The 12,780-nt window shown below is 39.5% G+C and overlaps 1 protein-coding gene across 1 annotated transcript; it reads right to left on the bottom strand.

Moving 5' to 3' along the window:
• Positions 1-807: 807 nt before the first annotated feature.
• Positions 808-3,482, bottom strand: LOC136694902 (uridine phosphorylase 1-like). The gene is made up of 6 exons (XM_066668730.1): positions 3,241-3,482; positions 3,001-3,048; positions 2,736-2,847; positions 2,066-2,224; positions 1,493-1,607; positions 808-1,010 (listed from the first exon to the last, which is right to left on the bottom strand). Exons 2-6 carry the CDS (start codon positions 3,033-3,035, stop codon positions 808-810), a joined length of 624 nt encoding a protein of 207 aa, XP_066524827.1. The 5' UTR covers positions 3,036-3,048; positions 3,241-3,482.
• Between the last annotated feature and the right edge of the window lie 9,298 nt (positions 3,483-12,780).

Genomic DNA, 12,780 nt, shown 5'->3' with positions numbered 1-12,780 from the left:
AAATCTTTTGAGAACTTCATGTGGGCTTGTGATCTGATCTCCTTTCAGACGGTCCAGAAGAGTCACACACAACACGGCAGCTGGAAAAACACAGGACTAATGTCAGCTTTTATGGTCAAATGTTTGTGGACAAGAGCTTATCCAAAATTTTTCTTCTGAAGCGTAGGGTATTAATCGTAAGTTTTTTTCTCTTTGCTACAGAATACAACTGTATTCTTCTGAGAGGGCTTTGCTCTAGATATTAGAATAATGCTGTGACATTATCTTAGCATTCAGCTTAAATTAAAAGCTAACATGTAGATAAAGATATAACTAAACCATGAATTCCCCATGAAGATTATAGTACTTTAAATTAGGAAATGAGAACCTACCTCGTATATTACTGAGTTTACACATCGCGGCAAAAACAGTAGATTCCATCTCGATGTTGCGGACCCCAGCAGCATAGGCACTGTCCAAATATTTTTGTTTATCCTCTTCAGTGTATGAACAGAATGCTCCGTCCAGACGAGCCTGGCCTGAAACAACACAACAAGACAAAGGGTGCAAAAAAATAGAGATATGTTCATTCATTCATTTTATGTAACTGCTTCATCCTTTTCAAGGTCCCAGTGTGTCCTGAGCCCACCTGGAATCACTGGGCTCAAGACCCTGGAGCTGTGTTACTGTAGCACTACATTTGGCACCAACATTCTGATGAAATGTATAAAAATAAATCTGTACCATTTAATGTGGAAAATACCTTTTTATTAAGGACAATTTTATTGTAGGTGATTATATTTCAGCATTTGAATTTTCATTCTTGTTTTATGGGTTTCTCTGGCCTATTTTTATTCTGAATTTAATAATAATAGTTTCTTCCTTTCCGCACAGGAGCAGCTCATCTGCTAAATGTGCATCGAGTTCAGTGCCCCTCACCACAGGTTTACCTAGAATCCATTGCTCAAATTGGGGTTGAAATGTAGCATCTACAGCTTGCTTGGTCACCACCACCGTTCCTGGCTTCAAACCTGGGACAAAGGAAATCTAAGTATTAAATATGATCAAATAATATAATTATAATTATTTTAATCATACACAGGATGAGATCTAAAATATTCTATGCCAATTCATTAGAAATTCACATAGGGCCCACCACACTCTCTTCCTACCTGCAGCCACAAAATTGTTCCTACACGTCAACACTGTGGTTGCTGTGACAGTTTATGATCAGCTCAGGCGTCTTAGATCTTTAAAGGAACCCTGTCCAAAAAATTAATTTTTTACCTCTACATCAGCTATTCCCTGAAATATATTTTTTTAAAAAGCCAGAAAAATGTTAAATATAATTTTTATATTTAATAAACAATACATTTATTTTCACTACTGAGAAATACACGTTTCATTCATTCATCACTTGCCCAACTTCCAAGAGAAATTATATGTTGTATTGTCAGAATGTTGACATTTTAGAAGTTGTGTAAATATGGTTTAAAAGCAATAAGAGACATACCTATTCCCCCAGAAGTCCCGAGGCGCACCACAATGACGTCGGAGCAGTGAGCGTGGTGCAGCAGTTTGATAAGTTCGTGCATCATTACAGACATAGAGGGTACACCAATACCATGCTAAAACATACACAGTAGAAGTTACAAAAATACATTGAGATACATATCCCAAAAATTATAACTTTATTGCAGAAGGAAAAATGTTCTTAACATTTATAGAAGTTTATTGATTGAGTCTCTTTTTTTCACATGCAAATCTTGTCACTGTCAAAACCAAACTTTTAATCTCCTGTGGTTTTTCAGCTGTCCTTTACATTATATTAAAGTTTTGTCATGAGCAGACAAATATAAATGGATTAAAATTGTTTAAAATTAAGTTTTGTAAATATCCTTTTCATTCTCATGATATGTATGTACGGAAATTCGTTTCTTAGTTTCTGCACTAAGAGAAATATCTAAATGCCAGTACATCTGGCACTGGGTGAATTATATCGAGAACTTCATATTGTTTAAAATCCATCATCATATGGCCTGTCCTCATTTGTTTCACTGGTTTAATATTGATGTTATGGACTTACACTGACAGACAGCACTGGTCCTATTTTGTACATGGCGTATCGATCAGTTCCCTCACAGAGGTTCGGGTATTCTCCGTCAGGACTGGCTAAGCCCAGCTGTCCAGCAATGTACTTAATAAACTCTTTCATCCTCCATGGACTTCCCCCAACACACACAAACTGAAACACAATTAGGAATACACACAGTTTATGATTAAAGGACCAATGACAGTGCATGGCAACACTTCTGAAAACAGTGACAGTGCATTGTAACACTTCTGAAAACTGTGCCAGTGCCTTGTAACACTTCTGAAAACTGTAACAGTGCATTGTAACACTTCTGAAAACAGAGACAGTGCATTGTAACACTTCTGAAAACAGAGACAGTGCATTGTAACACTTCTGAAAACAGTGAAAGTGCATTGTAACACTTCTGAAAACCATGGCAGTGTATTGTAACACTTCTGAAAAATGTGCCTGCAGGGTAAAGATGTACAAAAGCCATTTAAAACAGTACAGACCTAAAATTAACAGTGGAAAATAAGTAATTTTTAAAAGCTATATTGTGAGATCAATGATCATATTTAGTATTTCTGCCCAGTCTTTCCCTGAATCACATGAAGCTGCTAGCACACTTCACTCAAATTGACAACACATAAATTGTGAATAAAGTATATACTGTAAAACTTACTTTGACATCCCCAAACATGGCTGGTAGATCATGAGTGGCTGTTCCCAGATTTAAATGATGAAGAACATCTTCTTTCATGGATTTCAGATGAGGGTTTTTAACATTAACATACCTACATGCAGAATACAAAGAAAGTCAACAAGGTCAGAAGGGGAGGAGAAATAAAAGTGAAGGAGCAGAAAAAACAAAAGGAAATCAGCAAAGATAAGTCTATAATTTAAAAAAAAAAAATTTAAACATTTTTTTTTATTTTGAAGTGTTTTACCTTTCTTCATTCTTCTCAGTGCCTCCCGAATACATTTTTCTTCTTGCTCTGACAAGAAAAAGCAATGTAAATTAACCTACACCAATAATTTATTGCAGTACTTACAAGTGCAGCACCATTTATAGTGGAACAGAAAGAAAAAAAAAAACAGGACTGCAAAAAAATAAATAATTAAAAAACACCTGAGTTTTGTACAGTACAATGGGCAGCAGTGAAAAATAAGGTAGTGAATATATTTACCTGAGTGTAAAATGGTCTTTTGTTATGGTTAAATTTGATTCTCCGTCCTCGGCAGCTTCCTACTTCTGCAGTCTCAGCCACAGATGCTCTGCCCACAAGTTGATGTAGAGTCTGATACTTTCGGCCTCGCTGCCAGGATTCATGCCAGTTGCATTCTGATTGGCTCTCTGTTTGTGATGTAAGTCCTTTTGCGTATCAGTGAAATTCCTTTTTCTGCAGTTATAGTTGGTTCTCTCCCTAGAGACTCTGGCAGTCACCTGGGCATGGAAGAAAGAAAATGGATGGATTATTTAGAATCAGCTTAATTTCAACTATCCAACTGAACAGATTCGAACACGATTTGACTTTTGTAGGCCTGTCCTTTTAAAAAATACTCTTTTAAGTTATGTAATAAAAGTAATGTAATAAAAGGCCACATAAAATGTTTGCACAATTTATAACCGTGTAGCATTATATATTCAATAAATCATACCGTTGGGTTGTGGGGCAAATTAATTAGCTGAAATAAACATCACTTTTGAACTGGATTTAAATACCAGTCAATTTTCATTAGAAAGCTAAATAATATTAAAGCTAATAGTTCACTGAACATCATGTTGTATCTTAAGAAAATGAGAAATGATGTTGACCCCTTTGAGGTTTTAAAAACATGCCTGGGTCCTGGAAGGTCAGTATCTTGAACTAGCAGGACAATTAGAGGCAGAGGGAGTGACGGCACAGCACCATATCCTACCTCAACCTCCATGCCTGGAGTGCCCTAAAGCAAGTTCAATGGCCCTAATCACATATGTGTGTGTCTTCACTGCCATATATGGGTTTAAGTTTACGTTTAATTTTGTTTTAAAATAATGATAAAAACATAATTCACATTCACTGTCGGCAACTGATGCTCAGAAATTGAAAAACCAGTAAAAAATTAAATAAAAAAATATTTACAGTGTTCCTACCTAAATAGACCTCTTTAGAAGTAATAGGCCTAATGTGCAAGTCTTCATGTGGACATTAAACACATTGCAAAAATAAAGTACCTGGAATAATGTTTACAAATGGACTATGGCTTGATGAGGTGTCAGTTGAAGCAAGGACCAGAAACAAAGTATCTTATGGCAGCTGGGGCAATTAAGGCTTAATAAGGACGGATTAAATTTGGGCCATTTTTACAATAGGAAGATGAAAAAATTAAAATAAATCAGTTATACAAAACACCTTTATTTTCCATGAATTTTGAGATTTGGCCTTAATTATGATAAGTATTTTTGTTCATTAATGTTACAGATCCATCTGGTTGTGAATGAAATTCATGTGACATTTATTAATTTGACCAAAAGTGGAGCTAAAGCCTTATTATTATTTTATGCCCTGATGAGCATTTATAGTCATTCAAATTAGAAATGCATTAAACTGTAGCATTTTCACTGTCAGCTAATATTTTCCATTTACTCAACAGCTGAACAATGCGGTAACATTTCCTGTTAATAACTGTACATAAACAATTTTCCAAACTTAATTGCTGACTCCAGTAATTAAGAAGCTCTCTCTCTCGCTCTCTCTTTTTCACACACACACACACACACACAGAAAATCTCTCTCTCACACATTATGCCCCTAAAGAGCCACAACTGGCCAAAGTGACCTATATAGCAAATTATGTTCAAAGAGATCAAACTTGATGGTTAAAAACACATATTTCACCAGTATATTTCTACCTAGCTTTACAGAGAGCTTTTTGCTTAAAGAGACAGGAACCTTTTAAAACCATGACTGCATCTGAAATGGCATAATTTTACTTAAGCAAAACAAAAAATATATCATACTATACTAAACCTCTAATGTATAGAAACACCAGAAATTACCTTGTGGTGATCTCAAAAACCCATTTTATGTCTTACAAAGTGACAGAGCAAGTTTATGGTCAGTGTAAGTTGTACTGTGGTAAAATTGTTATTTACAAAAGGAATTTCAAGTTAATTATTGCAATGATAAAAAATGTTCATTACAAAGCAGGAACTGGACAAACTGAAGACAATAAAGCTTTGACTAAAATGGAAAGTATTACATTTAAGCTGCTTCCTCTTAATGGGTTTAAATGGGGAAAAAAACATAAAATGTTTTACTTCCCATTTGAGTCACAGGTTCATTGTTTCAGTATTAGACAGCACCTAGTTCAGTAGGAACTGAGAGAAGTTTGGTGTTTTTAGGTTGATGTTTTAGTACGTTAAGCCATGTGAAGTGTTTTAGACTCTCCTCTATCAAAATTCATGCATGGCACAGCTTTGCTTTGGAGGCAGCATGAGGTCAGGTTCCTATGATGTTAAATATATATTTATAAATAGTTTAACATTTATACATAGCGTGTTTATTATTGCACTGTTGGGAAGTATTTGTTAAATATGTAATGAATTGTTTCATTTTTATCTTGTTTCTCTCCCCCCGTTAGACTGGACAGTTACCAACTGAGCTACAGACACAAGGAGATCAAAGGTGGCCCAGAGAACCCCTTATTTTTTTAATAAAGAAAAAAATATAATTTTGCAATTTAGTAATAAATGGTTTCATGTCTGATTTCTCTCTAAATTAGCTAAATAACTAGAGGGTGAAACTTCAAGAACTTTTGTGAATTTGGTTTGTCACATATTGCTAGCATCGTTGCCACATTAGCTTATATGCTGCTTAATAGCTATGACTTTAAATTTATAGAACAATCTATCCAAAACTACCTTTAAAATACCACCAGCTTAAAGACACTGCCAATATACTTTGACTGACACCTTGCTAAAATTTCCATTTTAAATTCCACCTCAAATAAATGACCACTTCAAATAACCCTTAAAAAACATTCCACCTTAAGAAACCCATGATTTTTTTAAGACGTCCAACATAAAAAAACGCAACTTTATTAGGATTTCCACCTTAAAGATGACCTTTAAAACCTTTACATTTTTCATTTTGAGCCATAATTGATTGTGTCATGACAAGTCAATTACAGAACAAATTTTTGAAAAACTGCTCACAACAACTTAATTTTCAAATGTTCTCAAATTCATGGGTGCTAGAAAGAGGAAATTTCTCTACCACTTAAAATTTAAAAACAAAAAATATACACAATATATCATACTATACTAAACATCTAATGTATAGAAACACCAGAAATTACCTTGTGGTGATCTCAAAGCCCATTTTATCTCTTACAAAGGGACAGAGCAAGTTTATGGTCAGTGTAAGTTGTACTGTGGTAAAATTGTTATTTACAAAATAAATTTCAAGTTAATTATTGCAACGAACAAAAGGAGAAATTTCTCTACCATTCTCTAGGGGAAAGTATAAGGAGGTTATGGGGAAATGTTCGAGCTGAAAAGTAAAAAAAAAAGGCTTTCTGGGCAGAGGAGACAATGACATCATGCACTTTAGCCATCCCCCATTCAAGTGAATGGAGGGATATTGAAGGAGGGATTAAATGGGACAAATGCATGCGAGAGGTCCAATTTTTGACATGATGGGTCTCGGTGTGCCTGGGTCTGAGCATCTGAAATCTTTTGGCCATAGCTTCAAAATTGACCAAGTTAGAGCAAGTTGAAATTTTGGCCAATGCATTCCTATCAGTGGCGGATGCTGGTCTTTCAAGGAGGGGAAGCTCAGTTTCGGCCTACATCATAAAATGTGTCGGTTTATTTATACATAAATTCTACCCTCCATTCTTTTTCAAGAAAATGATCTGTGACCCTGTCGTACCAACAAGGCGTATTTTCCAGGGTGTACAAAAGACTATTAATTTACATGTTCTCATGCTTCAAGTTTAGTATGCATGTAGTTAAGTTTTGTATGTAGTTATTTTTTCCGCCACTAGGTGGCTACCCAAATGCAACAATGTATAACTAACAAATGTATGCAAAAAACGTGGTTCAGAGAGGCATGAAACGGTCTTCATTTGGTCGTTCTCGTTGGTAGTGTGCGTCCATTGAACGTGAGTGACATTATTTTTGCTTTATCTTTTGTTGTTAAAGACCGAGGTTGTATAGGACCGAGATATATATATTTTCACTGGGTTTTGTCGAGTGTTTTAAGTAATTTGGGGAAAGTAGCTGCTAGCTACTAGCTTTACCTAATTGATATATGTAAACCTGTATGTGACGCAGTACGTTATGATTCGGTCTTAGCCTCGTGACAAGCATTTAATGATGTTTATTTATTATAGACATTTTATGTTGTATTTGTAATAAGGAGATTTGTAGATCAGTATTTCTAATTGTATTTGTTTATTATCTCTGTATAGAATACCACACTCACTTCTATTTACATGTGGAGACCTGTACCTGATTAATATTAATGGACAAGTCAAATTAAAGAGAATTTCAAGATAAATCCTGGACCTGAATAATATCTCCATTATCTCAACTCACCTGAACATATATAATTGTTGTCCTGACCCGACCCCTGAAGTGATTGTTAATATATATACAAACCAGTTACAGTCATTAATACAAAATTGGTCCTTCGAGCCGGATACAAACAACCACTTCAGTCAATATGACTAGGCCACATGAGAGAGATATCAGAGACGTAGACCGGCCAAAGAGATCAAGGCATATACCATCCTACCTCCAGGACTATGAAGTCAGTTACAACCCAAGGTGCCTCGTTTCTGACGAACAGCAGGTATCTTCATCTGAAGTGATCAGATATCTCCACAGCATGAGAGATGAAAATGATCAGTTACGCAGAGATGTCCAGCGTCTTACAGACATGATCCAAAAATCTCCTAGACAGGCCTCACAACATCATTTACCGTCCAAACGGGGAGATGAGAATACATCCAATGCACCAGCACATACAAGTAAGCCGACGCCATCTAGTGGTCATAAAGGCCCACGTCTGCTGGTAAGTGCTCCACCTGTGTGTAGTGATGCCCTTCCATCTCCACAATGCCACTGTGATTCTGTGGAAGACCTCGCTTGCCGCTTGCAGGAAGCAGGATTAATCACTAAAGATGAAATTTCGCCAGCAACATCTAGAAGCTCATCTCCCTGCTCCCAAGCCAAAATGCTAGATTTAGACATTGATTACTGTCCAGAGAAGGATCCGTCACGTCACAAGGACTGTAAGACACGTAGTAAAGCTTGTGTTAATTCACGTGATAGTCATTACGTCAAGTATCGTCCCAAAATTGATGACGAACACAATCGCTATGATAAGCCCTATCACTGTGATGACAGATATTACCGCTCTTACAGCATCTCTACACCTAATCCAAGTCATCCATATTATGGTGATGATTATAGTCTGACTAAGCCCTATCGAATAAATAGTCCAAGAGCTCTCCGTGATGGCTGCTACTATGGGCATGAGAAAGGATACTCTTCTGATTACAGATTTCATCCTGATGACTCTTATTCATCTCATTATGGATATGACAGAGATAGATATAAAGGAGGCAGATATTCATCTGACCAACAATATTATTACTCACACTGTGATCCGTCCTATGGTAAAACCCCAGCTCTAGATTCCTATCGTGGTCCCAAACCAACTATCCCTGACTTTACATCCGAGGATCCACGAGAATTTGCTAGATTGAAACTAGCTCTGGACAACTTACTTCCGTATGATGCTTCAGAGAGCTTTAAGTTTCAAATACTCATGGACCATCTCAAGTGTGAAGAGGCATTACTTATAGCTGACTCATACACTAACAGTCCACTCCCATTTACTGACACTATAAGGGCACTCACAGAGATGTATGGTCAACCGCAGCAACTGGCATTGAAGAGGATTTCAAATCTGATGGATGGACCTAATATCCGAACTGGGGATATTAAAGCCTTTAAGTCATTCGCCCTTCAAGTTCGCGCATTAGTGGGGATGCTGCAACAACTTGGAAGCCAAGGATGGACAGAATTGAGGTGTGGCTCACATGTATCTCGCCTATTAGTCAAGTTGCCACATGATCTAAGAGCAAACTTTTACAGATTTGTGAATCCCATCACCACTCCAGTTCCAACCCTGCTTCATCTGGCGGATTGGCTTGAGTATGAGATACGAGTTCAAGTTAGCGGTGACCAGCAAAACAGTACCTTTGTTAGAGAGAGACAAGCTCTGTTTAAGAGTCGTCGTCCCGACTATAAGTCACAAAGATCTACTGCTGTTTTACTCGGTAGTGAATCCTGTCATTCAAAGGTAAAAGGGGATAAGGAGCCAACTGTGAAAGAAGTCATCCAATACAAGCCAAAGAAATACTGTCCTTTCTGTAATACTGAGCAACATTATTTGAATCAGTGCCGCAATTTCAAGCTCTTGTCAGTAGAGCAGAAGACAGAGTGGATTAAATCAAACAGTCGATGTTGGCGATGTGGCCGAGAACATCAGGCAGCCAAGTGCAACCTCAAAGCCAAGTGCAAACAGTGCGAGAGGAAGCATTTGGATATCCTGCATGAGGTCAATATCGGCCAAAATCCTACAGCGATTGGGAAACCCCAAGCACCTGAGCCAAGCACATGCCTTACTAGTTCTGTGTCAGAGACTCTGTACATTGATCGTCCAGCTAATAGCCACCAAGTGTTACTCAAGTTGATTCGTGTCCTCCTTCAGAGCGGCCCAAATGTACTTGAGACCTATGCAATATTGGATAATGGGTCAGAGCGCACAATACTGCTACATGATGCTACAGTTCATCTTGGTCTTCAAGGGAAACCTGAAGATCTCACACTCTGCACAGTGCGTCAAGAACTCTGTACCATCAGTGGAGCCACTGTTTCCTTCTCAGTTGCTCCCGTATCACAACCTAACAAGTCATATCAAATCAACAAAGCCTTTACAGCTAAAGAATTGAATCTAGCATGTCATACATACCCAGTCGAAGCTCTGCAGGAAAAGTACCGCCATCTCAGAGACATTCCACTGCCAGTCATTAAAGGGGCCCAACCATTACTGCTTATTGGGTCAGATTACCCACATTTAGTGACTCCAGTGGAACCAGTACGTCTTGGTCCACCCGGTGGACCTGCAGCTATTCACACTAGACTAGGATGGACTTTACAAGGCCCTACAAGTCTATTACGCCACCAGCTGTCCACACAGCAGTGTCTCTTCACTACCTGCCGGTCCCCAGAAGCTGAGCTCCTAAGTCATGTGGAAAGGCTGTGGCAGCTAGATACGCTGCCTTACAGAAGTGAGCGGTTGATCACTAGATCGAGACAGGATGCCGAGGCAGTCCGCATATTAGAGGAAAAGACCACCAGAGTAATGGTGAATGGTGTGAACAGGTATAGAACTCCATTGTTATGGAAACAGAACCTTCCCCCTCTCCATGCATCTGAAGAAGCAGTTCTGTCGCAGCTGCGTGGGATGGAGAGAAGGCTAGTTAGAGACCCAGAGAAAGCTGCTATCTATTCCAAAGAAATCCACAAGCTTATTGACGCTGGTTACGTCCAAGCCATATCATCATCCAGAGCCAAAGAGAGCAATTATTCCTGGTTCATTCCACATCACCTTGTTCAACACAATGGGAAGTACCGAATAGTCTTTAATTGCTCCTTTAATTTCAATGGGCAGAGTCTCAATGATCACCTCCTTCCTGGACCCACGCTAGGAGCCAGCCTTTTGGGAGTCCTACTTAGGTTCCGAGAATACCCTGTAGCCATCAGCAGCGACGTGAGGGGAATGTTTCATCAGGTCCGCCTGCTGGATGAGGACAAACCCTTCCTTCGCTTTCTGTGGCGAGATGTTAATGTAGACCAGGATCCTACCATCTACGAGTGGCAAGTGCTTTCATTCGGCACAACATGCAGTCCATGTTGTGCTACCTTTGCACTACAGACTCATGTCCAGAGGCACACTGCTCAAGAAGAGGATGCTCGCTTGTCAGTAGAACGTTGCTTCTACGTTGATAATTGTTTGCAGAGCCTCCATTCAGAAGATCAAGCCAAGCAGCTGGTGAGTCGATTGCAGACATTATTCCTTGAAGGTGGATTTGAGCTCAGAGAATGGGCCACCAATGTCCCTGCTGTCATTGAAAATCTGCCCAAAAGCTCGAGGTCAGAGAGCAGCACACTCTGGTTCACACAACAGAAGGTTGATCCTCAAGAGTGCACACTCGGACTATTATGGCAGTGTAAGTCAGACACAATTCGTTATAAGCAGCACCACAGTGAATGCCTCAAACTGACTATGCGCAACATCTACCGCCTTCTTGCTCAACAATACGATCCTCTGGGATATATTATTCCATACACAACCAGAGCCAAGATCATTGTACAGCGACTCTGGGACAAGAAGAGAGGTTGGGATGATCCCAATCTCCCTGAAGATCTGATTCAAGCTTGGAAATCTTGGGAAGAAGAACTTCCTCAATTGTCCCAGATCACATTGCCCAGGTGCTATACTGACCACAACACATACTGTAGTACCACCACTCAAACTATTCATGTGTTCTGTGACGCTTCTGAACGCGCTTACGGATCTGTGGCGTATTTGCGCACTGACGGTGGTAACGGACAAGTTCAAGTGGCATTCTTAGCGGCCAGATCCAGAGTTGCGCCAAGGAAGCAACTATCCATTCCTAGACTAGAGTTGTGTGGCGCTTTAACCGGAGCACAGTTAGCTTCAGTGTTGCTCAAAGAACTCACCATCCAGATCCGAGAGGTAGTATATTGGACAGATTCTACTACAGTACTTAATTGGATCCAATCCGAATCTTGCAGATTTAAAGTGTTTGTAGGCACAAGAGTCTCAGAGATACAAGAGTTATCAGACACCAGAGCTTGGCACTACGTTGACTCAGCCTCTAACCCAGCAGACGATATCACGAGAGGGAAGACACTATCTCAGCTCAGTGGAGTGAGTCGCTGGAGCAATGGACCTTCTTTTCTGCTGCATTCATCTGACCATTGGCCTGAGACACCATCTGCCCAAGTCACAGAAGAAACAGAGGAGCTAAGGAGTACCGTCTTTTGTGGCTTGACAACTAGTGCAACAGATCCAGCTATTCCTGAAGTACAGCAGTTTAATACCTTCAAAGAGCTACTAGAAGTTACTATGCGAGCGCGACAAGGGGCTCCCTGTGACACCTCTCCCACTGCTGATGACTATCACAACACTGAGTTGGCACTCCTCAGACATGCACAGATTGAGAGCTTCCCTGAAGAGGTGACATTACTCAAAGCCGGTAAGGCGCTCCCGTCGACCAGTAGATTGATTACGCTAACTCCTGAATATGATCAGACGTCAGGTTTAATCCGGGTTGGAGGTAGGCTCCGCAGATGCGACAGCTTAAGTCCAGCTGTGCTGCATCCCATTCTCCTTTCCTCCTCTCACCCAGTCTCCAAGTTACTGATTCAGCATTATGACAATCAGCTGCACCATCCTGGAGCAGAGCGTGTTTTTGCAGAGCTGCGCAGAAAATACTGGCTATTAAGAGGCAGAGAGGCAGTCAAGAATCACCAGCGTAACTGTATTGATTGCAGAAAATGGAGAGGCAGCCCACAAGTCCCAAGAATGGCAGATTTACCTCCGTCCAGTTTACGTCTTTTCCGACCCGCTTTCTATTCA

Source organism: Hoplias malabaricus, chromosome 4 (assembly GCF_029633855.1).
Source record: "Hoplias malabaricus isolate fHopMal1 chromosome 4, fHopMal1.hap1, whole genome shotgun sequence".
In the NCBI taxonomy this organism is placed as follows: domain Eukaryota; kingdom Metazoa; phylum Chordata; class Actinopteri; order Characiformes; family Erythrinidae; genus Hoplias; species Hoplias malabaricus.
Note: the sequence above shows the minus strand (reverse complement) of the source record. Positions and strands in the feature narration are given on the sequence as shown.